General features: G+C 43.4%; 1 protein-coding gene and 1 long non-coding RNA gene across 2 annotated transcripts in view; one reads left to right on the top strand and one right to left on the bottom strand.

Moving 5' to 3' along the window:
- Positions 1-2619: 2619 nt before the first annotated feature.
- LOC129395156 (uncharacterized) overlaps positions 2620-27756 on the bottom strand; it is a 60453-nt gene continuing 35316 nt past the window's right edge. The window contains exon 3 of the long non-coding RNA XR_008622650.2: positions 2620-5377. This is a non-coding gene — a long non-coding RNA (uncharacterized LOC129395156). The remainder of the gene's footprint in view (positions 5378-27756) is intronic.
- SLC5A4 (solute carrier family 5 member 4) overlaps positions 5374-27756 on the top strand; it is a 53781-nt gene continuing 31398 nt past the window's right edge. The window contains exons 1-5 of the mRNA XM_003821490.4: positions 5374-12875; positions 13858-13929; positions 16189-16293; positions 19256-19315; positions 20545-20649. Coding sequence (XP_003821538.2) covers positions 12708-12875; positions 13858-13929; positions 16189-16293; positions 19256-19315; positions 20545-20649 — 510 coding nt within the window. The 5' untranslated portion in view covers positions 5374-12707. The remainder of the gene's footprint in view (positions 12876-13857; positions 13930-16188; positions 16294-19255; positions 19316-20544; positions 20650-27756) is intronic.

Raw genomic sequence — 27756 nt, 5'->3', positions numbered from 1 at the left:
TCCTGCCTCAGCTTCCCGAGTAGCTGGGACTACAGGCACCCACCACCACGCCTGGCTAATTTTTTGTATTTTTAGTAGAGATGGGGTTTCACTGTGTTAGCCAGGATAGTCTCAATCTCCTGATCTCGTGATCCTCCTGCCTCAGCCTCCCAAAGTGCTGGGATTACAGGCGTGAGCCACCACGCCCAGCCAGGACTTGATTGTTTCTTTGGGAAGTTGATGTCATAAAAGTGTCTATACTGGGCTGTCCTGCCACATGTGGCTCTTGAGCACCTGAAATGGGGCATATCAGAATTGAGATGTGCTTTCAGTGTAAAATGCACAATGGATTTGGAAAATGTAATGAGAAATAGAGAATGTAAATGATGTTGTTAAGAACTTTTAAAGGTTGGCTGGGTGCAGTGGCATGTGCCTGTAGTCCTAGCACCCTGGGAGGCTGAGTCGGGAGGATCGCCTGAGCCCAAGAAATTGAAGCTACAGTGAGCTATGATCGTGCCACTGCACTCCAGCCTGGGTGATGGAGGGAGACCCTGTCTCTTAAAAACAATCTTAAAGTTAATTTCATGCTGAAATGATAACATTTTCTGTATTAAAATTTTAATTTTTTTCTTAATTTATTCTCACCTCTGCTCCACTAGGTTCTCCCCTGGCCTCCAATTGCTTCCACTGACAACTCAGTTGGAGTGAGCTCCACTTACAAGGGTTTTTGTGTAGAGTGTCCCTCCTCCCACCTTATTCACATCCTGCTTATCATTCTTAATCCAATCAGATTTTGATTTAATTATGCTATATATTAGATTTTTACTGACGTCATAAGCAGATTGCCACAAAGGAGATCGTCCTCACTAAAGGGTTTTCACAGTTAATATGGACAAATATTGCCACATCATTCTAAATTAGGTCTTGTATATTGTGGGCGTTGGTAAGATTTGGGATCAGGATAGAAACTGTTCAAACAAAACATTTGGCATCAAAATTAATTGTTATGAATGGAGCTAATTTCAAATTGTTTTTGATCATGAAAATAAAAACTCACAGTTTGATGAAGAAAATTAGTCAAACTTACTCACAGGTCTTTCCTAAAACCACACTCATTAGACCAGTCATTTATTTAAAAGGACTTATTCTTGTGAAGATCCACGTTTAGAAGAGGTTGAATTCACTTCCACATAATAAATTGTAAATATATTTTTTCTGCATTATGATTTTCTTAAGAACATTTTCTTTGGTCTAGCTTACTTTACTGTAAGAACACAGTACATAACACATATGCAAAATATGCGTTAACGGACTTGATATTATGGGTAAAGCTTCCAGTCAACAATGGGCCATTCATCCTTAAGTTATTGGGAAGTCAAAAGTTATGCACAGATATTGGACTGCCGGGGACTCAGTGCCCCTAAACCCCACATTTTTTAAGGGTCAGCTGTATCTAAAAATCTCAAGAACATTGCCCGTGGCCAGTATTTATAATTTTTTCTTTGCTTTTAGACAAAATCATTCCTGTACATTTAATTTCATTAATATTACTCTCTGTATTTGTAAATAGTTTGTGCTTAATCTGTGAAGTGTGAACAGGTTTTAGTTTTTGCATGACTCTTGCAGACATATTGAACCACGTTTGATAAATGAAGTAATAGTGAAACTACCTAGGGTTTTCTCTCAGCTGCCTCCCTCTTCCCTGTCTCCAGGTGGCGCTGTGTGGAAGTTTATGAAGAGACCTGGTCCGGATCCAAGCTTTCTGTCCCCATTCTACTTTCTGAAACGCCCACCAAAAGACACGGACCCCTGGCATCTCATAACCACTCAGTTAGTCATCATTTCTGTTTTTTAATAGCTGAGCATATCCTGACTACCTGCTCTTCACAAGATTATTATAAATTATACTAGTTTAAATTCAAAGGCAAAGTTTCCCCCTTCCTGCTCCCTGGAAACCTTTATCCCTGAATGACATGGCTAAATGGCTAAGCTCCCCTGCACCCAATGCCCTGATCAAGTGTTTCTTCCTGTAGGGGCCTTTCCTTTTGCCCCAAGGCAAATCCTTTCTCTGTTGTCCTCCCCTGGCAATTTATAAACACTTGTAACAGAATCTGTTACTATTCTTATTTGTATTGATGTGGTCTCAAAAGAGTCAAACTTAGTTGAGAGCTGTATCTGTGGCCTACATTTTGTTCTGTTTGTTTTGTTTTGTTTTTCCTTTTTTTGAGACAGAGTCCCACTCCATCACCCAGGCTGGAGTGCAGTGGCATGATCTCGGCTCACTGCAACCTCCACCTCCCCGGTTCAAGCGTTTCTCGTTCCTCTCCCTCCCGCAAAGCTGGAATTACAGGCATGCACCACCACACCCAGCTAATTTTTGTATTTTTAGTAGAGAGGGGGTTTCACCATGTTGGCTGGGCTGGTCTCAAACACCTGGCCTCAAGTGATCCACCCACCTCAGCCTCCGAAAGTGTGTGGCCTACATTTTGGATATGAAATATGAAAAATATTTACCAAAAAGTAGACAACAAATAATCACTGTTGGATCCACATATAATTTAATCAATCTGGTTTCCTCCATATTTCCTCTTGCTTTTCATCCTCCTTGCAGTTTCATGATTCTCCGGAGGTCATCTAAAACAATAATATAATTTAAGGAAGCAAATTTTTTCTTCTTGAGACAGGGTCTTGCTCTGTTGCCCAGGCTGGAGTGCAATGGTACAATTATGGCTCACTGTAGCCTCGAACTCCTGGGCTGAAGCCATCCTCCTGCCTCAGCCTCCCCAGTAGCTGGGACTACCAGTGTGTGCTACCAAGACTGGCTAATTTTTTAACTATTTTGTAGAGATGAGGATCTCACTATATTGCCAGAACTGGTCTTAAGCAATCTTCCCACCTTGGCCTTCCAAAGTGCTGGGATAACAGGTGTGAGCCACCATGCCTGGCAAGGAAGCAAATTTGATTTTACATCATCCAAAGAGTAACACAAAGGAAGTATATCTGAGTTGTAGTACATCAATAAGTGGAAATATTAAGATTCTATATAAATTATTTGTGATTTCCTTTCTAAGAAAGAGACTACAATTATCATTATACATGGGCATTTTCAAACATTTCCAAACTTGAGATGAAAAAAAGAAAGAAAATATGAGACAGTGACTATATTTGAGGTATATTCTTTCAACAGACTATAAAAGTGTGGGGTTCACACATTTATCAGCCAAAAACAGATTCAAAATACATACATTCTTAGTCTTAACAAGGGCTACAAAAAAAGTGTGGAACAGCTATCAGTAATATATTTTGTGTTAATATGAATTCTAGGCTTGGATAAAACATGCAGGGTATGATTACAACTTTAGATGTCTTCTTTTTAAATGTTATTTCTCTTTTAGGACTTCGGTCTGATTAAATGTTATTTCTTTTTTAGGACTTTGGTCTGATTAATAGATGTCTTCTTTTTTCTGGTTTCTTGTTTTGTTTTGTTTTGTTTTGAGACTGGGTCTCTGTCGCCCACTGCTGCTAGAATGCAGTGGCATAATCATGGCTTACTGTAACGTTAACTACATGGGCTCAGGTGATCCACCTCAGCCTCCCAAGAAGCTGGGACCACAGGCACATGCCACCATGCCCAGCGAATTTTTTCTATTTTTTGTAGAGATGGGGGTCTCACCATGTTGCCCTGGCTGGTCTAGAACCCCTGGCTCAAGTGATCCTCCTGCCTTGGCCTCCCAAAGTGCTGAGATTACAGGTGTGAGCTGCCACACCTGATTGAGATTTCTTAGTTCTATTATATTCTCTAATATAAAAAAAGAAAGGTCATCGTCCAGTTTTAAGTGGTCTCAGGACAATTTCTTTTTTTTTAATTTTTTTTTTATTATACTTTAAGTTCTGGGGTACATATGTAGAACATGCAGGTTTGTTACATACGTATACGCGTGCCATGGTGGTTTGCTGCACCCATCAATCCATCATCTACATTAGGTATTTCTCCTAATGCTCCCCCTCTCCCAGCCCCCAACCCCATGACAGGCCCCGGTGTATGATGTTCTACGTTCATGTGTTATTGTTCAACTCCCCTTATGAGCGAGAACATGCAGTGTTTGGTTTTCTGTTCTTGTGTTAGTTTACTGAGAATGATGGTTCCCAGCTTAATCCATGTCCCTGCAAAGGACATGAACTCATCCTTTTTTATGACTGCATAGTATTCCATGGTGTGTATGTGCCACATTTTCTTTATCCAGTCTACCACTGATGGGCATTTGGGTTGGTTCCAAGTCTTTGCTATTGTGAATAGTACCGCAATAAAAATACGTGTGCGTGTGTCTTTATAGTAGAATGATTTATAATCCTTCAGGTATATACCCAGTAATGGGATGGCTGGGTCAAATAGTATTTCTGGTTCTAGATCCTTGAGGAATCGCCACACTGTCTTCCACAATGACTGAACTTATTTACACTCCCACCAACAGTATAAAAGTGTTCCTATTTCTCCACATCCTCCCCAGCATCTGTTGTTTCCTGACTTTTTAATGATCGCCATTCTAACTGGCGTGAAATGGTATCTCATTGTGGTTTTGGTTTGCATTTCTCTAATGACCAGTGATGATGAGCTTTTTTTCATATGTTTCTTGGCCGCATAAATGGGTAGACTGCATGTTTCTAAGGAATTGGTTCATTTTATCTGGGCTAACCAACTTGTTGGCATACAAATGTTTATAGTATTCTCTTAAAATCTTTTTAATTTTTATAAAACCAGTATTGAGGCAAGGCTCAGTGGCTCATGCCTGTAATCGCAGCACTTTGGGAGGCTGAATCACTTGAACCCAGTGTTTGAGACCAGCCTGCGCAACATGGTAAAACCCTGTCTCTAACAAAAAACAACAAACACACAAAAACTAGCCAGGCATGGTGGTGTATGCTTGTAGCTACTCAGCAGGCAGTGAATGCACTCCAGCCTGGTTGACAGTGATATCTTGTCAAAAAAAAAAATGTAGGTCCGGGCATGGTGGCTCATGCCTGTAATCCCAGCACTTTGGGAGGCCGAGGCGGGTGGATCACAAGGTCAGGAGATCGAGACCATCCTGGCTAACACAGTGAAACCCCATCTCTACTAAAAATACAAAAAATTAGCTGGGAGAGGTGGTGGCCACCTGTAGTCCCAGCTACTCGCGAGGCTGAGGCAGGAGAATGGCATGAACCTGGGAGTCAGAGCTTGCAGTGAGCCAAGATCACGCCACTGCACTCCAGCCTGGGCAACAGAGTGAGACTCTGTCTCAAAAAAAATAAAAATAAAAATGTAGTGATGTACGCACTTTTATTTCTGACTGTAGGAATTTGAACTTTCTTTTCTTTTTTGCACTTGGACGTTCTGTACATGTATCCCAGAACTTAGAGTCTAAACAAAAAAAAGAAACATGCAGTCCACCAACTGTGAGTCAAGAGGAAGGAAACAACAGACCTGGAACTGGTAAGAAGACTGAATCAATAATCAAAAACTTGTCGATAAAGAAGAGCCCTTCAGCAGGGACACAGGCCACATGGACCTGTCCTGCCTGGCCCCTGAGGCTGCATTTACCCACCTGCCCCTAGAAGGTGGGCCATCAGGGTAACTAGAAGCTGCTAGCCATCAGTTTGCACAGTGAGGCCCCTCCGAGCCCCTCCCATCAGACCTGCTGTGAGCAGCAACCTGTGGCTGTGGCTGTGGCTGTGACTGGCAGAGGTGTCTGGGGTGGGGCCAAAGTAGTCCCTTGGAGCCCTCACACGCTATTGATGGGAATGTAAATTAGTACAACCACTATGGAGAACAGTGTGAAGACTCCTCAAAAAACTACAGTTGGGGCCACCATGTGATCCAGCAATCCCACTGTTGAGCATATACCCAAAAGAAAGAAAATCACTATATTGAAGAGATATTTGCACTCTCGAATTTATTGCAGCACTATTCACAATAGCCAAGATGTGGAAGCAACCTAAGTGTCCATCAACGAATGAATGGATAAAGCAAATGTGATGTATATGCACAATGGAATACTATTCAGGCATAAAAAAGGAGATCATGTCATTTGCAACAACATGGATGGAAATGAAGATTATTATGTCAAGTGAAATAAGCTAGTCACAGAAAGACAAACATCACATGTTCTCACTTATTTGTGGGATCTGAAAATCAAAACAGTTGAACTCATGGACATAGGAAACAGAAGGATGGTTATGAGAGGCTGGGGAGGGTATTGTGGAGCTGGGAGGGAGGTGAGGATGGTTAATGGGTACAAAAAAACAGAATGAATAAAACATACTATTTGATAGCACAACAGGGTGACTATAGTCAATATTAATTGTACATTAAAAAACAAACAAACAAACACAAAGTTGCCCCTTGGCTTTGCTGCTTTGGGGGAGAGTTGCACAAATTGGACTAGTGGCCCAGCTCCCTGGGCGATCATCCTGTGCTGGCCAGGGTATGCCAACCTTATCTGGCTGGAAGTTCGGGGTGGCAGGACTCTGACCCTGCCCCTGGTAAGGGGCTTCCCCAACCAGTGCCATTGAAGGGGGCGCCCTGGGTGTGAGCCTGAAAGCTCCAGCTCTCTGTCTTGCCATGTGAATGTGTTCTTTGGGCCACAAGCCCCCACCTCGCTCCTGCCTCACTCCTGGGAACAACGAAGGTGGACAATTGCTCTAGGGGCTGCAGAGAGAAAGCTAAGTGGACTGAGTAGGGGCCTGTGAAGGGGGCAGGAGGATAGACTTTCAAAGGGTAAGGAGTGGGCAGCTTAAGGTTGCAATGGCAGAGGGAGCTCTGACCCAGGACCTGAACTGCAGCCAGCTCTTGGGGTGTGGACCACCCAGCTCTGCAGCTGACCCCTCCACTGACCAAACGGGAGAGGAGTGAGCGTTCTCCCCTGTGCATATTGATGCATTGTTTAGCCTTCACTGAGGGTGGGGTGAAGAGAAGTGTGGGTCTCCTGGGTCAGGGGAGGCTGCCTTTTCTAGTGCTCGTGACTTTTTTTTTTTTTTTTTTTTGAGATAGAGTCTCGCCCTGTCGCCCAAGCTGGAGTGCAATGGCACGATCTCAGCTCACTGCAACCTTCGCCTCCTGGGTTCAAACGATTCTCCTGCCTAAGCCTCCTGACTAGCTGGGATTACAGGAGCCCGCCATCACACCCAGCTAATTTTTGTATTTTTAGCAGAGACGGGGTTTCACCATGTTGGCCAGGCTGGTGTCGAACTCCTGACTTCAGATTATCCACCCACCTTGGCCTCCCAAAGTGTTGGGATTACAGGCATGAGCCACCGTGCCCAGCCTCATGACTTCCTATTCCTGGTCCCTACCTGGATTTGTCTCCATCCGTTTTCCGATTTTTAATAGTTTGTTTTATCTTTTGGGTTTTTCATCTAACTCCTCTCGTAGACCTCATTGCTCAGAGTGCACTATTAGGGCAAGGTTCTGCCACTGCCACCCTCCATGAATAGATTTCTCCCTCCTGCCCTGGGGATATGGAGAATGGCTTGTTTCTTTCCCTATCTATCCTAGAAAGATGATTTGTGGGGTTTTTTTGTTTTTTGTTTTTTTGGGGTTTTTTTGGCACCAAAGTGGCAACTGGGTTGGTGTTGGGGGAATACAGCTGGCCTTGGGTGGAAGTGCTCCTCCACCGTTTCTCCCTGGTTTCAACAGTGTTAGCATTTGTCCATGAAAATACAATATTTTCTCTAAAGTAGTAAGAAGCGACAGCTGGGGGGAGTGACTGCTGCTGCTGCCCCCAGCTCCCCCTTTCCCCTAGGCAGGTGTGGGGGAGACTCCTGTTGTGACTGAATGTAAGCACCCCCACCTCTGCTGCAGCCAATGTAGAGGAAGTGGGGCACTCTTACTGTCTCTTTCTGCTCTTTACCTGCAGCTAAGAAACTTTGGAATTAGGGGGCCCAGGGACCTGGAGAGGCCTTAACCCTGTGAGGAAGTATAGGGGGACCCCTCTCCCACCCTCATCCCCTTCTGAGAGTGGTCAATGTTTACAAGCCCCTGAGTCCCCCAGCCCAGGGACCCTGTTGCTTTCTTTCACCAGCCTCAATCTTCCTGGGCCTTCGCTGCTCCCCTGCCCTTCCTGGGGTTGGGGTGGGGGCAGGCATCGCCCTGTGTTCCCCTGTCTGCCTTGTACCCACAATCATCCCACCGCTCCACCCTGTGTGACTTCCCTTTCTTTTACCTACTCCTGTGAATACTCCCTTCTCCCAATAAAACTTGGTGTGTATTCTCAAAAAAATTGAAAAGCCCTTCACCAAATGACTCACTGGTGAATCGTACCCAACAATTAAGGAAGAATTAACACCAATCCACCTTAATCTCTTCCAAAAAAACTGAAGAGGAGGGAACACTTCTTAACTCATTACATGAGGCTTGCATGACCCTGATACCAAAAAGAGACAAAGACACTGCAAGAACAAAAAATACACAGCAGTGTCCTTTATCAATACTAATGCAAAAATAATCTACAAAATAGGTAACCTAATATAGCAGCATATTAAATTATACACCAAGAACATGGGGAATTTTTTCTCAGAATGCAGGGATAGTTCAACATATGAAAATCAGTCAATGTAGTATGCCACGTTAATAGAACAAAGGAAAAAAAACACCTGGTGCAGAAAAAGCATTGACAAAATTCAGCCCTTTTTGGATAAAAAACAATCAACATGGAATATAAGAAAAATCCTTCAATATAATAAAGCCACATATGAAAACCCTATAGCTAATAGGTTAATTTTGTCATTAATAGCTAATAATGCTGAAAGACTAAAAGCTTTTCCCCTGAGATTATGATCTAGACCATGTGGTCTACTTTCATGACTTTAATAAAAAATTATGTGATTAGAACACTTAACATGAACTTTACCCCTTAACAAATTTTTCAGTGTACAAAACAGTACTTAATTGTAGGTACAATGTTGTACAGCAGATCTCTGCCACTGATTCATCTTGTTTAACTGGAACTTTCTGCCTGTTAATTAGCAACTCTCCATTTACCTCCCCGCATGCTCAGTGGCAACTACCATTCCACTCACGAATTCTATGTATTTGACCATTTGGGGTACCTCATATAAGTGGAATTATGCAATATTTGACCTCCTGTGACAGGTTATTTCACTGAGCATAATGTCCTCAAGGTTCATGCACATTGTTGCATATTGTAGAATATTCTGCCTTTCAAAGGCTGAATAATATTCCATGGATGCATATACCACATAGTCTTTATCCATGCATCCACTGATGGACATTAGGTTGTTTCTGCATCTTTTGTGAATAGTACTTATGAACATGGGTGTGCAGATATATCTTTTTGCGATGCCAATTTCAATTTTTTTGGATACATGCCCAGAAATGGAATTGCTAGATCACTTGCAATTTTTAACTTTTTGAAGAAGCTTCATACCGTTTTCCGTAGGAGCTGCACCATTTTGCACCCTCAACAACAGTGTACAAGGGTTCCAATTTCTCCACATCCTTGATACTTGTCTTTTTTTTCTTTTTCTTTTTTTTTATAATAGCTATCGTGACAGGTGTGAGGTGATATTTCATACTGGTTTTGATTTGCATTTTCCCGACGATTAGCGATGTCGAACAATTTTTCATATACCTCCTGGCTATTGATATGTGTTTTTTTGAGAAATGTCTAAGTCTTTAGCCCATTTTAATTGGCTTATTAGTTTTTTTGTTTTAGCCATTGAGTTGTGGGGGGTTATTTTATATTTTGGAATCAACCATACTTCCTCTATTCAACATAGCATTGGAAGTCCCAGCCAGAATAAGTGGGTAAGAAATAGAAATAATTAAAAGGCATTCTAATTGGAAAAGAAGTAAGATCATCTCTATTCACAGATGACATGAGATCAGGAGTTCAGGACCAGCCTGGCCAGCATGACACAACCCCATCTCCACTAAAAATACAAAAATTAGCCGGAAATGGTGGTGCATGCCTGTAATCCCAGCAACTCGGGAGGCTGAGGCAGGAGAAGAATCACTTGAACCTGCGAGGTGGGGGCTGCAGTGAGTGGAGATTGTACCACCACCCTCCAGCCTGGGCAACAGAGCAAGACTCTGTCTCACAAATAAAATAAAGAATACATAAAGAAAAACTTAGCTGGGCGAGGTGGCTCACACCTGTAATCCCAGCACTTTGGGAGGCCAAGGCGGGAGAATTACCTGAGGTCAGGAGTTCGAGACCAGCCTGGTCAATATGGTGAAACCCCATCTCTGCTAAAAATACAAAAAATAGCCGGGCATGGTGGTGTGTTTCTGTAATCCCAGCTAATCGGGAGGCTGAGGCAGGAGAATCGCTTGAACCCAGGAAATGGAGGTTGCAGTGAGCCAAGATTGTGCCATTGCACTCCAGCCTGGGCAACAAGAGTGAAACTCTGTCTCAAAAAAAAAAAAAAAAAAAAAAAGAAAATCTTGCTGGGTTCAGTGGCTCATGCCTGTAATCTCAGCACCTTGAGAGGCTGAGACAGGGAATTACTTGAGCCCAGGTGTTCAAGACCAGCCTGGACAACATGGTAAGACCCCCGCCTCTAAAAAAATGAAGTTAGCCAGGCATGGGTGGCATGTGCCTGTGGTCCCAGCTATGGTGGAGGCTGAGATGGGAGGATCACTTGAGCCCAGGAGGTTGAGGCTGCAGTGAGCCATGCTTACCTCACTGCACTCCAGCCTGGGTGACAGAATGAGACCCTGTCTCTGAGAAATAAAAAGGAAATTCTACAATTCAACAGCAACAAAAATACAACATAAGGCTATTCTGGGTACACTGCCAATGAGGTAGTCCTGCTCCACAAGGAGCAGTATAAAAAAGAATACAACATAATTTTTAAATGGATGAAGAAGTTGAATATATCTCTCTCCAAGAAGATGCACAAATGGCTATAAGCACATGAAAAAATCAACACTACTAGTGATTGTGTTAGAAGTGTAAATCAAAACTATATTGTGATACCCACTTGATACCTACTAGCCTGTCTATAATTAAAACATAAATGACAAGTATTGAAGAGGATATGGAGAAATTAACTCTCCTATGCACTGTGGAAAGAATGTAAAATAGTGCAGCTGCTGTGAACAACAGTTTGGCAGTTCTACAAAAAGTTAAACACAGAATTATCACATGCAATTCCACTTCTACATATAGACTCAAAAGAATTGAAAGTAGGGATTCAAACAGATCCTTGCACACCAGTGTTCTCAGCAGCATTATTTATAATAGCCAAGTATAGAAAGAACCTGAATGCCCATCAACAGTTGAATGGATAAACAAAATGTGGTATATATGAGTACTGGAATATTATTCAGCCTTAAAAAGGAAGGAAATTCCGATACATGCTACAATATGGATGAACCTTGAAAATGCCATACTAAGTGAAATAAACCAAAGAGGAAAATATTGTATGATTTCATTTGTATGAGGTACCTAGAATAGGCAAATTTATATAGTAAGAAAGAATAACAGAGGTTACCAGGGCCTGGAGAGAGGGAGGGATGGGGAGTTAGTTTTTAGTGGGTACATGCTTCTGTTTGGAGATGATGAAAAAGTTCTGGAAATGGATAGTGGTAATGGCTGCATAACACTGTAAATGTACTTAATGCCAATGAATTGTATACTTAAAAGGGATTAAAATGGTAAATTTTATGCTATGTATACTTTGCCACAATAAAAAATTAAGTATAAAAGAAGAATTTCTGGGCTTTCCATTTTTTCATGTGTGTTCTTGGTTTTGTTTTTTTGTTGTTGTTGTTTTTGTTTGTTTGTTTGTTTTTGAGACAGGATCTTGCTCAGTTGCCCAGGCTAGAGTGCAGTGGCGTGATCATAGCTCACTATAGCTTTGACCTCCCAGTCACAGGTGATCCTCCCTCTTCAGCCTCCCAAGTAGCTGGGACCACACGTGTGCATCACCACACTCAGCTAATTTTTATAGAGACAAAGACTCCCTATGTTGCCCAAGCTGGTCTTGAACTCCTGGCCTCAAGTGATGCTCTCTCCTTGGCCTCCCAAAGTGCTGGGATTACAGGTGTCAGCCACCGCGTAGGCTTTACTTCTAACTTCTTGGCTGTGGTCCAGGAGTCTTGTTTCCTGAGTCCTCATGATCCCCATCACATGCTTCCAGGTTGATTCACTCCTTGTACAACCCTCTGACCCAGCGCTCTCCACAGCTCTGCCCTCAACTCTCCGCATATGGTGCTTGAAGAGCCACTTCCTTTCTTATACAGGCCACCAATGTCTTTTTGTGGCACATGAAACCCACTTCAGAGAAATGTGGGACTTTGGAATCCACGAAAGGCATAATTCACTTCACTGTCAAGGGATATAGCTCATTGGTCAGAAACTGTGTCTGTTCTCTGAAGGACCATTGCATTCGGTCCCTCCTGGCTGGTTTCTGGTACCTTCTAGTCTGTCCTTCTCCCCTCCTTGTCTGTCTTCATTTCTCTCAAATCCCCCCTCCACCTGGTCAAATCTCTTTAAAGACCCTGTCTTTGCACTCAGAGGACACCCCATGCTCCACCTCAAATTCTCTCCTCATTTCTGGCCCTGCATCCCTCATTCTCACACTCTACCTCCTCACTGGTGGAGGGCTGGGGTGCCACAGCTTTGGAGAAGAGGTTTAAAGGTCTCCATATCCAGGAGCTGGCTCTGATATCTCACCCCACCTGCCTGAGGCTGATCATTAACCCAGAACTTATATAAAGATGGCTCATGCGTGGAATGGGTATAGCACTGCCTGCAGCCATGGCCAGTACGGTTAGCCCCAGCACCATAGCTGAGACCCCAGAGCCACCTCCATTGTCTGACCGCATCCGAAATGCTGCTGACATCTCAGTCATTGTCATCTATTTTCTGGTGGTGATGGCTGTTGGGCTGTGGGTAGGTGGAATCCCAGTGGCTTTTAGGGTGGGCACAAGGTTTAGGAGGGGGTATCTTAAGGGGGGAAGGGGTGTGGTTGTGACAAAGCTTTTCACAAATGTCATTGTGTTATCAGAATCATTTTCTTGTGTGTTGCATAAATAACGCTTACAATGAACTAATGTATTCTCGTAATAACCCCATCGTGTGCACACAGCCAGCACCGGGACCTTCAGATTTACTATGCATCCCCAACACCTGGCATAATGGACAAAGAGGGTATTTTTATTATCGCATTTCTTTCACTTTCTTTTGTTGTTTGCTCACTTTCTGATTTAGTGAGTTGGACTCTTCATTTATGTTGAATTTTTTTCTTTTAATAAATTTGAGACTGCAATTTTTTTTTTTTTTTTGAGACGGAGTCTTGCTCTGTCGTCCAGGCTGGAGTGCATTGGCACAATCTCGGCTCACTGCAAGCTCCGCCTCCCGGGTTCACGCCACTCTCCTGCCTCAGCCTCCCAAGTAGCTGGGACTACAGGCATGCGCTACCACGCCCGGCTAATTTTTTGTATTTTTAGTAGAGACGGGGTTTCACCATGTTGGCCAGGATGGTCTCGATCTCTTGACCTCGTGATCCACCCGCCTCGGCCCTCCAAAGTGCTGGAATTACAGGCGTGAGCCACGGTGCCCGGCCGAGACTGCAAATTTTATTGCAAGCATGGCTCAATGATACCTCACATGGTTTTCATAAGTGAGAATAATCAGAGCAGTTAAGACAGAAGTTAAGGATTATGATTTTTTTAAGTTCTTCCAGCCCTGGGTTTTTACAAAGCGACTGTTTTTGAAGTCCTTTAAAATTTGATGCTATAGAACACTTTCCAGTGAAACGTTTCTCTCTGTAGGAGTGCTGAAGTCACCCCTCTCAGCACCCTGGCCAGAGCCTCTGGGGTGTCTGGGTGCACTTGCTGGGGCTTGACCCTCACCTGTCTTCCCTTCTGCTCAGGCGATGCTGAAGACCAACCGAGGTACTATAGGAGGCTTCTTCCTCGCTGGTCGTGATATGGCCTGGTGGCCGGTAAGTGGACCGAAGTTTTCTGGAGATAAATTTCCTGAGTGTGTGCTTAAAACTGAATGTAGGCCGGGTGCGGTGGCTCACGCCTGTAATCCCAGCACTTTGGGAGGCCAAGGCTGGCAGATCATCTGAGGTCAGGAGTTCGAGACCAGCCTGACTAACATGGTGAAACCATCTCTACTAAAAATACAAAAATTAGCCGGACGTGGTGGTGTATGCCTGTAATCCCAGCTACTCAGGAGGCTGAGGCAGGAGAATCACTTGAACCTGGGAGGCAGAGGTTGCAGTGAGCCTAGATCACACCACTGCACTCCAGCCTGGGCAACAAGAATGAAACTCCATCTCAAAAAAAAAAAGTGAATGTAGACAACATTGGGAATGTTGATCATTTGTGATGTACATTGGTTGCCTACTCGCTGGGGCTCCTTTCCTAAATCCCTTCATGGCTCCTCTCTGTAATTCCAGGACATTACAATATGTCACCTATTATGACAGCCAGTTCAGTCTGGCACTGAAGGACCCCAGTTCAGCCCCACCTCATATTCTTTTCTTCTGCTCCTTATCAAGAGTCTTCTCCTGGCTTCTTACAAGCTCTGTGCATTCCTGCTTTGTTGCCAGTCCTGAGCTGATGCTGGCCCTCTTGTTAGGATTGGCCTCCCCTTGTCTGCTGTCCTCTTTCAATGCCTCACCTCAGCCCTTCCTCATCTGAGGAGCCTCCCGGCTCTCTCCATGGGTCCCTATGTCCCATGCAGTTATTGGTTGTGTTCCCTGTGATGGTGCTAATGCTGATGCCTCTTGATTCTTGCCCAGTGGGTGTTCTCGTGGGGTTTTGATGTGTGGCGCCCTCAGCCAGGGTCCCACTGCAGCAGAGGCTGCGTCTTCCCCTCTGCACCTGGAGAGTGTCAGCCCAGCATCACATTATACAGTGGGTGCTTAGCAAATGCTTCCTTCACAGATCTGACTCATTTTCTAAATGGTATGAGGGGAAGTGGAAATGGGAAACTGTCCTGGCTGGGGTGACTGAAGCAGAACAACTGGAAGTTTGAAATGAATTTTATTTGGGACATCCAATCAGACATTGCATTTCTAGGATTGTTTAGTGAAACATGCAAGGAGGCTCAAGTGATCTTGAAGCCAAAAACCAGCTCAATCCCATCCTCTGGCCCCATGTAGCTGAGCAGAAAAAGTGATTTTACAGAGGCCTTAAAAAGTGGGAAGAGCCACACCCCAATTCTCTTCTGCTAGGACTGGTGCTCATCTACGTCCACTCAAGAGACCTCTCTTGATCTCTGGGTCTTTAGAACAGCAGACACTGTAATGGCGAGGGGATGAATGAAAAGAGTGTCCTGTGGCTGGGAGGATGGAGAGAAACTCCCTCCTAGCCAGCTTGGGGTCTTTGCGTATAATTAAAGGGACAAGAGCTGATGGGAGATCTGGCAGTGCTTGGCCAAGGACAGGCTCAACTCAGAGTATTTTAGTAGATTGACCAATGCTCCCCCAAGACAGGGGCCAACGAGCTTTTCTGTAAAAGGCCAGATTGTAAATACTTTAGAGTTTTCTAGACATATAGTCTATTGCAGCCACAGAACCCTGCTGTTGTAGGACAAAAAGCAGCCCAAGTCCTATGGAAAACCAATGAGCATGGCTGTGTTCCAGACAATGAAATTTGAGTCATACAATTTCACATGTTTACAATTTCACATTTCACAAAATATTATGCTTATTTACATTGTTAACCATTATTTAACAATGCAAAAATGTAAAAAAACATTCTTGGCTCGTGGGCCATTCAGAAACTGACTGTGGGCTGGATTAGCCCAGGGGCCATTGTTTGCTTGACTCCTGCTCTGAGGAGTAGTGACGGAAACATCTCAGCATCTGTCTATTTTCTTTTTTTTTCTTTTTTTGAGACAGAGTCTTGCTCTGTCGCCCAGGCTGGAGTGCAGTGGCGCGATCTCCGCTCACTGCAAGCTCTGCCTTCCGGGTTCAAGCCATTCTCCTGCCTCAGCCTCCAGAGCAGCTGGGACTATAGGCACCCGCCACCACGCCCGGCTTATTTTTTTGTATTTTGAGTAAAGACGGGGTCTCACCGTGTTAGCCAGGATGGTCTCGATCTCCTGACCTTGTGATCTGCCCGCCTCAGCCTCCCAAAGTGCTGGGATTACAGGCGTGAGCCACCACACCCAGCTGCATCTGTCTATTTTCAAGAAGTCTGATTTGGATCTTTTAACTCCAACCCTAGTCTGTTCTCTTGCATTCCAGATGGGCGCCTCTCTCTTTGCCAGTAACATCGGCAGCAACCACTATGTGGGGCTGGCTGGGACAGGAGCAGCTTCAGGAGTTGCCACCGTAACATTTGAATGGACTGTAAGTGACATCATAGGCTTTTTCCTTCAAATCAAAACCATATCCAGTGTCTTAATATGTTTTATGCTGCTATGACAGAATATCACAGGCTGGGTAATTTACAAAGAACAGAAATGTATCTCTGACAGCTCTGAAGGCTGGGAAGTGCAAGGGCTGAGGGACCCACATCTGGCAAGGGCTTCTTGCTTCATCGTCCCATGGTGGAAGGTGGAAGGTGGAAGGGCAATAGGGCACGAGAGAGAGAGAGAGAGGGATGGAGGATGAGAGAGAGAGAGAAAGAGACAGAGACAGAGACAGAAGAGAAAAGGGGAGGAGAGGGTGAAACTCATTTTTTAAAATCAGGAACCCACTCCTACTATAACTAACCCACTATCTCAATAATGGGATCCATCTGTTTATGAGGGAAGAGCCCTCATGACCTAATCACCCCTTAATGGTCCAACCTCTCAATACTGTTGCACTGGGGATTAAGTTTCCAACACATGAACTTGGTGGTACACGTTGAAACCATAGCATCCAGGTGTATTAATGGAAGTCATATCCCAGGTTTTTCTGGGTGTCTGTATAGAATGTTCTCCTCTTTGGTTTGTTTTTTGTTTTTTGTTTTTTTTTTTTGCTTATTTGTTGTTGTTGTCTTCTTTGTCAATTTTAAGTTCTGGGATACATGTGCAGAACCTGCAGGTTTGTTACATAGGTATACATGTGCCATGGTGGTTTGCTGCACCTGTGAACCCATCATCTAGGTTTTAAGCCACGCATGCATCAGGTATTTGTTCTAATGTTCTCCCTCTCCTTGCCCCTCACCCCCTGACAGGCCCCAGTGTGTGATGTTCCCCTCCCTGTGTCCATGTGTTCTCATTGTTCAACTCCTACTTATGAATGAGAACATGTGGTGTTTGATTTCCTGTTCCTGGGTTAGTTTGCTGAGAATGAGGGCTTTCCAGCTTCATCCACGTCCCTGCAAAGGACATGAACTCATCCTTTTTTATGGCTGCGTAGTATTCCATGGTATATATGTGCCACATTTTCTTTATCCAGTCTATCATTGTTGAGCATTTGGGTTGATTCCAAGTATTTGCTATTGTAAATAGTGCTGCAAAAACATACATGTGCACGTGTGTTTATAGTAGAATGATTTATAATCCTTTGGGTATATACCCAGTAATGGGATTGATGGGTCAAATGGTATTTCTGGTTCTAGATCCTTGAGGAATCACCACACTGCCTTCCACAATGTTTGAACTAATTTGCACTCCCACAGCCTTGCTCTGTTCCCCAGGCTGGAGTGCAGTAGCAGGATCATGGCTCACTGACCTCCTGGGCTCAAGCAATCCTCCCACCACAGCCTCCCATGTAGCTGGGACCACAGGTGTGCACCACCATGCCCAGCTAGGTTTTTAGTTTTTTGTAGATATGGGGTTCTCCCTATGTTGCCCAGGCTGGTCTCTTAACTCCTGAGGTCTGTGAGCCTCTCACCTCAGCCTCCCAAAATGCTGGGATCACAGGTGTGAGCCACTGCACCCAGCCTCCACCTCTTGTTTGACCTTCAGCACTTCTGTGGTCCCATTCTGCCTGACCCATTCCATGTACATCACTGCTCACCTCTAAGATTTTTCTCAAGCAGTTATTCCCACCAGGAATGTCATTTCTATATGCCTCAATCCCTATGTTCACTTGAGCATTTTAGCTCTCCCTTTCATCTCTCCTCCCTGAGTCCCCACTATGTGTCCAGCCCATCCTTTAGCACAGGGGTGTCCAATCTTTTGACTGCCCTGGACCACACTAGAAGAAGAAGAATTATCTTGGACCACACATAAAATACATACACTAAGAATAGCTGATGACCTAAAAAAAAATCACCAAAAAACCTTACTATTTTTTAAGAAAGTTTACAAATTTGTATTGGGCCGCATTCAAAGCCAGCTTGGGCCACAGGTTGGACAAGTTTGCTCTAGCACAAGGCTGGACATGTGATGGATATGCCACCAATAGCTTTTGAGTTGCCTGAGTTTTTCTGTTCTTTTATCTTACTCTTTCTGGTGTTTTCATGTACATGCATGTGCATATTAGGCAGAAGACGATGCCTGTGTAAAGGAAAGTTGGATCATAGTGAAAGTTTAAACAGACCATTCCCTGGTTGAACTCAGAAAGTGACCTTGAGAGATCACACATGCCTGTGCCCCTCCCCTGTTGAAGATTTTGCCCCTACATTTACTTCAGTAGTATCCAGGAGTCCAGGATGGACCCAGCCTCCAGATATGCCCTATGGCTAGAGCTTTGTTTTAATAGTGCCATGGACACCAGAATGAAGCCAGTCTCCAGAGGCATGGCCAGAATGACCTATGGACCAAGTGGGTGTGATGAGCAGGCTGCAGAGAACTGAGCTGCTCCCCCTGTCACTGTGACCTTGGGCCCCCTTAATCTCTGTAAGGCTCAAGTTCCCCCTCTCTAAGATAAGAATAACTGTGCTTCTCATATCTGCCTCACTTAGGCTGAGAGCAGCGTAAGTGATCTCTGTGAAGACTCTCTGTAAAAACTGCACGTTAATGCTAGATTATATTATTATCGTCATTGTATGTGGGAAGACTTGGGGAGCACTGGTGATATTCTTCTATCTCCAGGTTCCTTTCTCATTGCTTTGTCACTCCATGTATCATTTATGCAATTCAAGAAAAATTCCCTTTGGCAAAGATTGTATGACCTTCCAGGGGTTCCACTGGGATCAGATCCCTTATCTTCTTTCCCTTTTTCACCACAATTTAATCCTCAGAAAATGGTGGCCCCTGAGTCATAGAAACAGAAAAAAAGGAACTCACAATTGTGTCGGGATTATAGTTGTTTGAATGGGACAGGATTGAGCCAACTTTTTTTTCAATTTCCAGACTCAGAGGTCATAGAAGGAGAAGGTCCACAAGCCAAGCCTCTTTAACGTCTCACTGTCTCTTATTTTGGTTCCTTGTAGTCCTCAGTAATGTTGCCGATTCTTGGGTGGATCTTTGTCCCTATCTACATCAAGTCGGGGGTGAGTATCTGTTACCAAAATGCCAGAGTTCAGTTCTAGGCACTGCTGCTCACTGCACAGAAGATCAATCACTGAGACAATGAGTATTGCCAGGAAAAAAGGCTTTATTTAGGTGCTACAGCAGAGGAGATGGGAGCTCAGTCTCAAATCCATCTTCCTGATGGACTAAAATTAGGGGTTTATATAACAGGGAAGATATGTAACCATGTGTGGGAAAACAGGAATTAGGGGTGGGGATAAGGAAGAGAAGTCGGTCAACAGGAAGCAGGTGGTGGGTTAGACAATTATAATGGGCGAGGGGTCTGGCTTCTCATTGTCCAGGTGTGTTGATCTAGTGAGTTTCAGCTCTTTGACCCTATCTGGGAGAACTGATGGTTGATTTCCTGAGAGAGGAACTCAGATAAGACAAAGGTAACTTTCTCAAGTTGTAACACTGGGAGGATCAGTTTCTATGCTTATTCAAATAAACCACAGACATCAGTTCTATGGGACAACTGGGCCAGTTCCGTATCCACAGTGTTCGGGTAAATCTGTCAGGCATTCATTTATTCACTTATTTTTTCTCTTCAATCATGAAACCTGGGTCCCTGCCCTTCACCTGGCCTATTGCTAGAAATATACAGAAGACAAAAAAAAATCAAATTTCTTGCCTAGAGAGGTTTCCAGTATAGAATGTGGCTGCAGCCAGTGGGGAAATCAATGGTGCCCCTGCATAATGACCCTGGAGCAGAGATGACAGGTTTGATGGCAGAGTAAAAGTGAAGGCAATGGAGGGGGAAGCATTATGATCAGCTCTAAGACTTGAAGCTCGAGGGTCGGAGTGCCCGAGGCCACCATTAATGGAGCCAGGGATTCCAGATCAGAGGCAGATGATGGATGACAAGGAGAATGATGATTTCACTTATGTTTGGTGCATTCAAGGCACTAAGGTGGAGACACCCAACCGGCAGTGGGAAAGTGAGATCTGCAGATTGGTCAGGAGAGAGACCTTGGCTGGAGTTATCCATGGGGGGGTCCTTCTCTTCAGAAGCATGGTTTAAGCACCCACCCTCTGCCAGTCACTGTGCATGGCATCAGGGATGCCTCTATGAGTAAGAAGCCATGGTTCCATCACCAGGAAGGGGCCACACACAGGACTTTCACTCACAGGTGCTTAGGAAATGCTGAATAATCTGAACGCACAGGGCCCTAAGGGTAAGTTAAGTCCCTGTCAATGTCTGTCTCTGCAGGTGATGACCATGCCGGAATATCTCAAGAAGCGGTTTGGTGGGGAGCGACTCCAGGTCTACCTCTCCATCCTCTCCCTCTTCATCTGTGTGGTTTTGTTAATTTCTGTGAGTTCAGAGCCTCCTGGCATTTTAGCTTCAAGAGGTTGGTCAGATGGGGCCAGAGTGCTAATATCAGAGAGCTGGATGTGTAGACTGTCAACAGCCTTTAAGGGGTCAAGGATATGGATGTCTTAAATTCTCAGGGGTGTCTCTTCAAAGTCTTCATGAGGAAAAAGGGAGCTTCAAAGACCCTGTGTTCATAGAGTGGTAGACTTTTAAGTCATGAGAGACTCTGGGTATAAATCTCCCCTCTCATCAAGGATATGAAAAAATGGATGTAAAGAAAGAACAAAACGTCTCATTCAAGTAACACAGCTCTTTAGTAGTAAAGAGAAGGACTTGGTCGCCTGCCTTTTCCATTGCAAGATAACCTTTATATTCTTTCTCAGACCATGTCCAGATTTATATTTTCATTTTCAGTTTGATTATCTGACACGTGAACCACAAGGAAAGTACTTTGTATTATTATACTGATTTTTCTTAAGTTCACTCTATCTAAGACCACCATGGTAAGACATATGTCACAAATAAGTGTTAAAAAATTTTAAAGTACATTTTAAGTACTTTTTTATAAAGTTACATTTTTTTGGGCCTGGTGCAGTGGCGCACACTTGTAATCCCAGCACTTTGGGAGGCTGAGGCAGGTGGATCACTTGAGGTCAGGAGTTTGAGACCAGCCTGGCCAACATGGTAAAACCCCATCTCTATTAAAAATACAAAAATTAGCCAGGCATGGTGATGCACACCAGTAATCCCAGCTACTCGGGAGGCTGAGGCAGGAGAATAGCTTGAACCCAGGAGGCAGAGGTTGCAGTGAGCCAAGATCACACCACTGCACTCCAGTCTGGGAGACAGAGTGAGACTCCATCTCAAAAATAAATAAATAAACAAACAAACATTACATTTTGGGGAGATAATCAGTGAGGAAAGAAGGAAGGAATTTGAAGATTCAGCAGCACATGTGAAAAACAAAGAGTAACTTATTTGCTCCTCATGTATCGGTGACTAATGAAATAATCTCAAGTTTACAGTCTAGGCAGGTGTCTCAGAGTTCGTGAGAGAAAAGGCTGACCTTTCCTATTGCTCCTCTGTTGAACCGAGTTGTTGTTGGAAGTGAACTAGCTGCTTAGGTTAGATGGCATGAGCCTTCCCAATGCAACGTGAGCATTGCCCAGCACTGACTGCATATTATTGAGCTTTGGGTGAGCGTAGCAAAGATTCTTGAGCCACGGGAGTTCACCATCTGGCTAAGGAAATAAGAATTCTGCACATGAAACAATTAGTCTCATATGACAATACATGTAAATGTACTAAAATACATGCTGAACTAGAGTGCATGGACAAGTACAGAAAATGTGCTGTGCACACCCAGAGAAGAGGATGCTCCCTGATGGATGGCATTGGGGGTCATACTCTTGGAGAGGGCACTTAAGTATTCCCCAGGATGGGAAGGTTAGGCGAGGCAGAGGGAAGCAGAGAAGCTCACAGGCGTCAGGGGCTTAGAGTTCACACGTTTCTTAAATCGTTGGACTTGCTAATCTCCCAATTGTCCTCTGGTGCTGACATCTACAGCTTTACAGTTCTGAAGAGCATGAGCAGGCCGGGCGCAGTGGCTCACACCTGTAATCCCAACACTCTGGGAGGCCGAGGCAGGCAGATCATGAGGTCAAGAGATGGAGACCATCCTGACCAACATGGTGAAACCTCATCTCTACTAAACATACAAAAGTTAGCTGGGCATTGTGGCATGCACCTGTAGTCCCAGCTACTCAGGAGGCTGAGGCAGGAGAATTGCTTGAACCCGGGAGGCAGAGGTTGCAGTGAATCGAGATCGCGCGACTGCACTCCGGCCTAGTGACAAGAGCGAGACTCCGTCTCAAAAAAGTAGATAAATAAAATTTTTATTTAAAAAAGAGCATGAGCAGGCATGAAGGCAGAGAACAGAGGACAATGCACAGTGAAAAGGGGCCCCCAAAGGATGCAACCTCCCAGGCTGGAGGGTCACTGGTGGATGGGGAGGGACAGAATGTTGGTGAGCTAGGTGTGGGTGCAGGGAAGCCATGTGCAGGTCTGTGGCTGTGCAGAGTCCGTGGCTGGCTGGAAAGACACCTTAGCAGGAGTCCATTCTTGCCTGCAGGTTTATGTCTTAAGTGACATTAATAATGATTAACCTTAGACATGACCTTTTGTGTACTCTTACACTCTGATACACAGATTGTCTCCTAGTTACTTATTAAACAGATCGTTATGAGACGTTAGGACAGGACAGTTTTCATAACTCTCCTCTGCCCAGGTTGGAAAAAGATCATCTTGTTCACTGGTTCTCAACCTGCAATAACATATGTATTGAGATTTGATATAAACTATTATCTAATCTACAGTCTTTATTCAGATATTGACTATTGTTTTAATACAGTCCTTTATAGCACAAGAAAATTCTGATCCTTGCAATTCCTCTTTATTATGAGAAATATTTTACAGTCATTGTTAGTGTAATTAAGGCCACTGAATTATATACTTAAATGGTTAAAATGGTAAATTTTATGTCATATATGTTTCATCACAATAAAAGAAAAATGTCATTGATGGCTGAGCCCAGTGACGTCTGCCTGTAATCCCAGCACTTTGGGAGGCTGAGGCAGGAGGATCACTGGAGGCCAGGAGTTCCAGACCTGCCTGGGCTAAATAGTGAGACCCTTATCTCTACAAAAAAAAAAAATTATTTAGCCAGGTATGGGGGCACACATTTATTGTCCCAGCTACTTTGGCTGAGGCAGAAGGATCACTTGAACCCAGGAGCTAAGTTATAATGAGCTAAGATCATGCCATTGCACCACAGCGTGAGTGACCTGGAGTAGTCCCTATTTCTTTAGGAAAAAATTCATTGATAATATGTCAACTACTTACATACAATTTTAAAACCATGGATTTAATTCCTTAATAGTACTATATAATAGAAACAAAGGTCAAAGAATCCATAATAAGATAGTGTGTTTTAATATGAAAATGATTAAGTAGAACTACACATGAAGTCAAAATGCTGTGGTGTAATACTCGCCCCTCTGTGGATGAGGATAAAGCAGTATGAGTGAAGACAGCTATAAATGCAGGCAGAGGCAGATATCACACGTGGCACCTCCACAGGTAACACTCTTTTTCTGAAATGGTGAACATTTTTTTAAAAGTGAAATCTTCCCTCAATATTAGTTGGTATTCCTGGGAAACCCCAATGTGCAATAGAGTTACAGAAAGTACTTTGTATTTGTACAACCGAGTTGGGATCTAGGCTCAGAAAATCAAGAACAGGTTTTTGGCCAACATCAGTATCGCGTGGGATGATAAAATGTCAGATTTTATTTCAAATCTTAGAGAAAAATACAACCATCTCCTGATACACCTGTTTCTAGCCCCAACTTCAACACAGAAACAGAGACAGAGTCTCACTCTGTCTTCCAGGCTGGAGTGCAGTGGCACAATCTCAGCTCACTGCAACCTCTGCCTCCCAGGTTCAAGTGATTCTCCTGCCTCAGCCTCCCCAGTAGCCAGGATTACAGGCATGCACCAACACGCTCGGCTAATTTTTTTGTATTTTTAGTAGAGATGGGGTTTCACCATGTTGGCTAGGCTGGGCTCAAACTCCTGACCTCAAATGATCCACCCTGCCTGGCCTCCCAAAGTGTCTCTCATATGTTTTTAACTATTTGAAATTGTTGCATATGTCATTGCCCTTTAACCCCAATAATTTCAATGTAAAATTTCCCCCAGATTTAACACTCATTGATGATTCTACCTGATCCAGTGATTTTTACCTGATCCAGTCTTTACTGTGGCAGTGTAAAATGATGGTTTTTTAAACTGAGCCTTTCCTGTATATTGTTATTCCTAGGAGCAGGGATAATTTCTTGCAAAACCAATTGGAATTATCAACTCAAGTAAACATAACATGGATACACTAATCTACCATTTAAATTCCAACTTTGTAAATTGACCCAGTAATACCTTTTTTAATCATCTTTTCTTCTCCAGTACAGGATGCGGTCTAGGGTCAGGTACTACATTCAGTTGCCAAATGTCTTTAGCCTCCTTTCATCTGGAACATTTTCATACCCCTTTTCTGTCTTTGATGATACTGACAATTTGAAGGATAGAGTCCCTACTCCACCCTTCTTAATATGACAATTTTTATTTTGGATTTGCCTGATATTTCTTCATGGTTGGATTCACGTTATGCATTCTTCTTGGCTGGAATACTGCATAAGTGATGTATCCTACTAAAAGTATCCTATCTAGAAGCATTCAATGCCCGTCTGTTCCTCAATGGTGATGTTAATTTTAATCACCTGGTCAAAGTATTGCCCAGTTTCTCCACTATAGAATTACTGTTTTATTTTCCCCTGTAACCAATAAGTAGTCTGTGACAGATCCTTTAAACCACTGAAATATCCAGTTCCTCTTCAAATTTTTCCACTAGATTTAGCATTCATAAATGGTTCTTATCAGATCCAATCTTTACTATGATGGTTGCCAAATAATAATTTTCCAAAACTCCTAGCACTCCTTCCACAGTTCCCAGCCAGCATTCAGCAGGCTACTGAGGGCAGGAGTCTTCCCTTCTCTATTTATCTATTACTGATATGGACTGATACATTCCTATTTATCATTGGTTTACCAATATTATTATATGCAGTTATTTTGATACTTTTTTTTTTTGAGACGGAGTCTCACTCTGTCGCCCAGGCTGGAGTGCAGTGGCCTGACCTCAGTTCACTGCAACCTCTGCCTGCCAGGTTCAAGCAATTCTCCTGCCTCAGCCTCCTAAGTAGCTGGGACTACAGGCACGCGCCACCATACCTGGCTAATTTTTTGTATTTTTAGTAGAGATAGGGTTTCGCCATGCTTGTCAGGCTGGTCTCGAACTCCTGATCTCGTGATCTGCCCGCCTTGGTCTCCCAAAGTGCTGGGATTACAGGCATGAGCCACCGCGCCCAGCCAGTTATTTTGATACTTACACCACATTTGGCCAGTGAGAGTTCCTCAAACTGGATTCTGTATAAAGGATGAGGCATGATGCCATCATTTTGTTGGGCAATTTCTTAAATTCTGGCCTAACAAAATGTTTCAGACTCATCTTGTACCAGCCCTGCTCCAGTCCTGGAGTCACCTATTTTTCTAGGAGAGCCCTGGCTCCTTTAGTGGGGAGGGGTATTAGAAACAAAAATCTGCGTGCTAAGTGTGCTTATTGGGTGGACTTTTTTTCTTGACTATTTTAGCTGACATAATTAGGAAATAAATGCACACATACACACATGTAAATGCACACACATAGATATATTCACACACACACATACATGTACTTTCTAGGCAGCTATACACGTACATATACAGTTTAGAAATCATGAGTTCACACTAATATCTCCAATTCCAGTCCAGCTCTATAGAGTATTTTATTGCCTTCTGCAATTCTATATTTATATGTTCCCTCTTCCACAACTGAGAATCCTGGCCCTCCAAGTCATCAACATACATACATATATATATACACATATATATATATACACACACACACACACAGAGATATATATATACACACACACATACAGATATATATATATGCACACACACACACATATATATATATGTAAAATTTGTTTGCTCAATCCTATAATGCATCAAAAATGGTTTCAGAAATGCTTCAGGACATTGGTCTGGGCAAAGATTTTTTTAGATAAGACCTCAAAACCACAGATAACAAAAGCATAAATTGACAAATGACCTCAAGTGATCCACCCGCTTTGGCCTCCCAAAGTGCTGGGATTACAGGCATGAGCCACTGTGCCCGGCTGAAACAAAAATAAGTAAATATTTTTAAAAAGAAAATTATTTCCGAATTGCCTCGCCCATACTGCTACAAAAAAAACAAACTAAGTATGAATTCAGAACTTATTTGCAGTTCTCCTCCATCCCCACCATAAGACTAGTGTATCATCAAACATGGTGTTCCTCATTTTGCGAAACTTTGTTGCCGCTTCTAGAAGCTTCTCCTCGGTGTAGGTCCCTGTTCTGAAAGGCAGCTTTGGCTGTTAGTTTTGAGAGCTTGTTTGACCCAGACTACTCTGAACCCTTTTGGAATTTACCAAGGAGCCCTTACAGTTGCCCACTGGTTATTAAAGCAAAACCTCTTCTATGCTCTGCTGTAGTTCTGAAATTGTCCCACTGTGCTCCTCAGTATCACCTGGTGGCTATGTGGGGATATCTAACTCTAAGTTTCTTCAGATAAGCTGCTGTTTCTCTCTGCCTCCTCCCAGATCTTGCTGCCATGCAGGTCTTGTGGCTGAGGTTGATTTGCACCTGCCGTCTTGCCTTTTGGGCCCCACGGAAATACCCTGTCATCTAATTTTGTTGGTTTTGCCATAAACTTGCTCTGTCTAATGTAGAGATTCATGGAAGTTCACAAACTATGCTGCCATATTCACCATCTTCCTAGAATAATTTATCTATACTTCTCTAAGTGTTCCCCACATATTTCACTAAGTAAAATTCCATGATAGCAGTATAACAAAGTGTTTAACCATGGAAGCTTCTGAGTCACACCACACAGGTTTAAATCCTGAGCTTACCACTTTCTATCTGGGTGATCTAGGACAAATTCCCTAAGCCTCAGTTTTCTCAGATGCAAAATGATGATAATAATAACCTACCTGACAGGTAGTTTGGGGACATGGAGAAGGGTAGGGGTGAATTCTTTCAAGGTTTCAAGTAAGAGATGATCTGTTGGCAGCTTAAGTTTTTCCAGAACAGAGAAAAAAATGTTACGCAATTTGTCTCTTAAAACGGACTCAGTTCTGTTAATAATTTTAGGAAAATTAAAACAAACAGATGATTATAAAAATCCTCATTGGCAAACAAGAATACTAATTCTAAGAACATATACATTATTAGTTTTATATATATATACACACACACATATATATATACACACATATATAATAACTAGCAGGAAATTGTCCTGAATTATTCATGTTAATTATGCTGAGCCAAACAGTGTAGATAAGAAAATGTACTTCCCACTGAAATATGTTTGCCTTAGAGAGATTTTTAAGTTGATCATAGTCT

The sequence above is a fragment of the Pan paniscus genome, chromosome 23, assembly GCF_029289425.2.
Source record: "Pan paniscus chromosome 23, NHGRI_mPanPan1-v2.0_pri, whole genome shotgun sequence".
Taxonomy (NCBI): Eukaryota; Metazoa; Chordata; class Mammalia; order Primates; family Hominidae; genus Pan; species Pan paniscus.
Note: the sequence above shows the minus strand (reverse complement) of the source record. Positions and strands in the feature narration are given on the sequence as shown.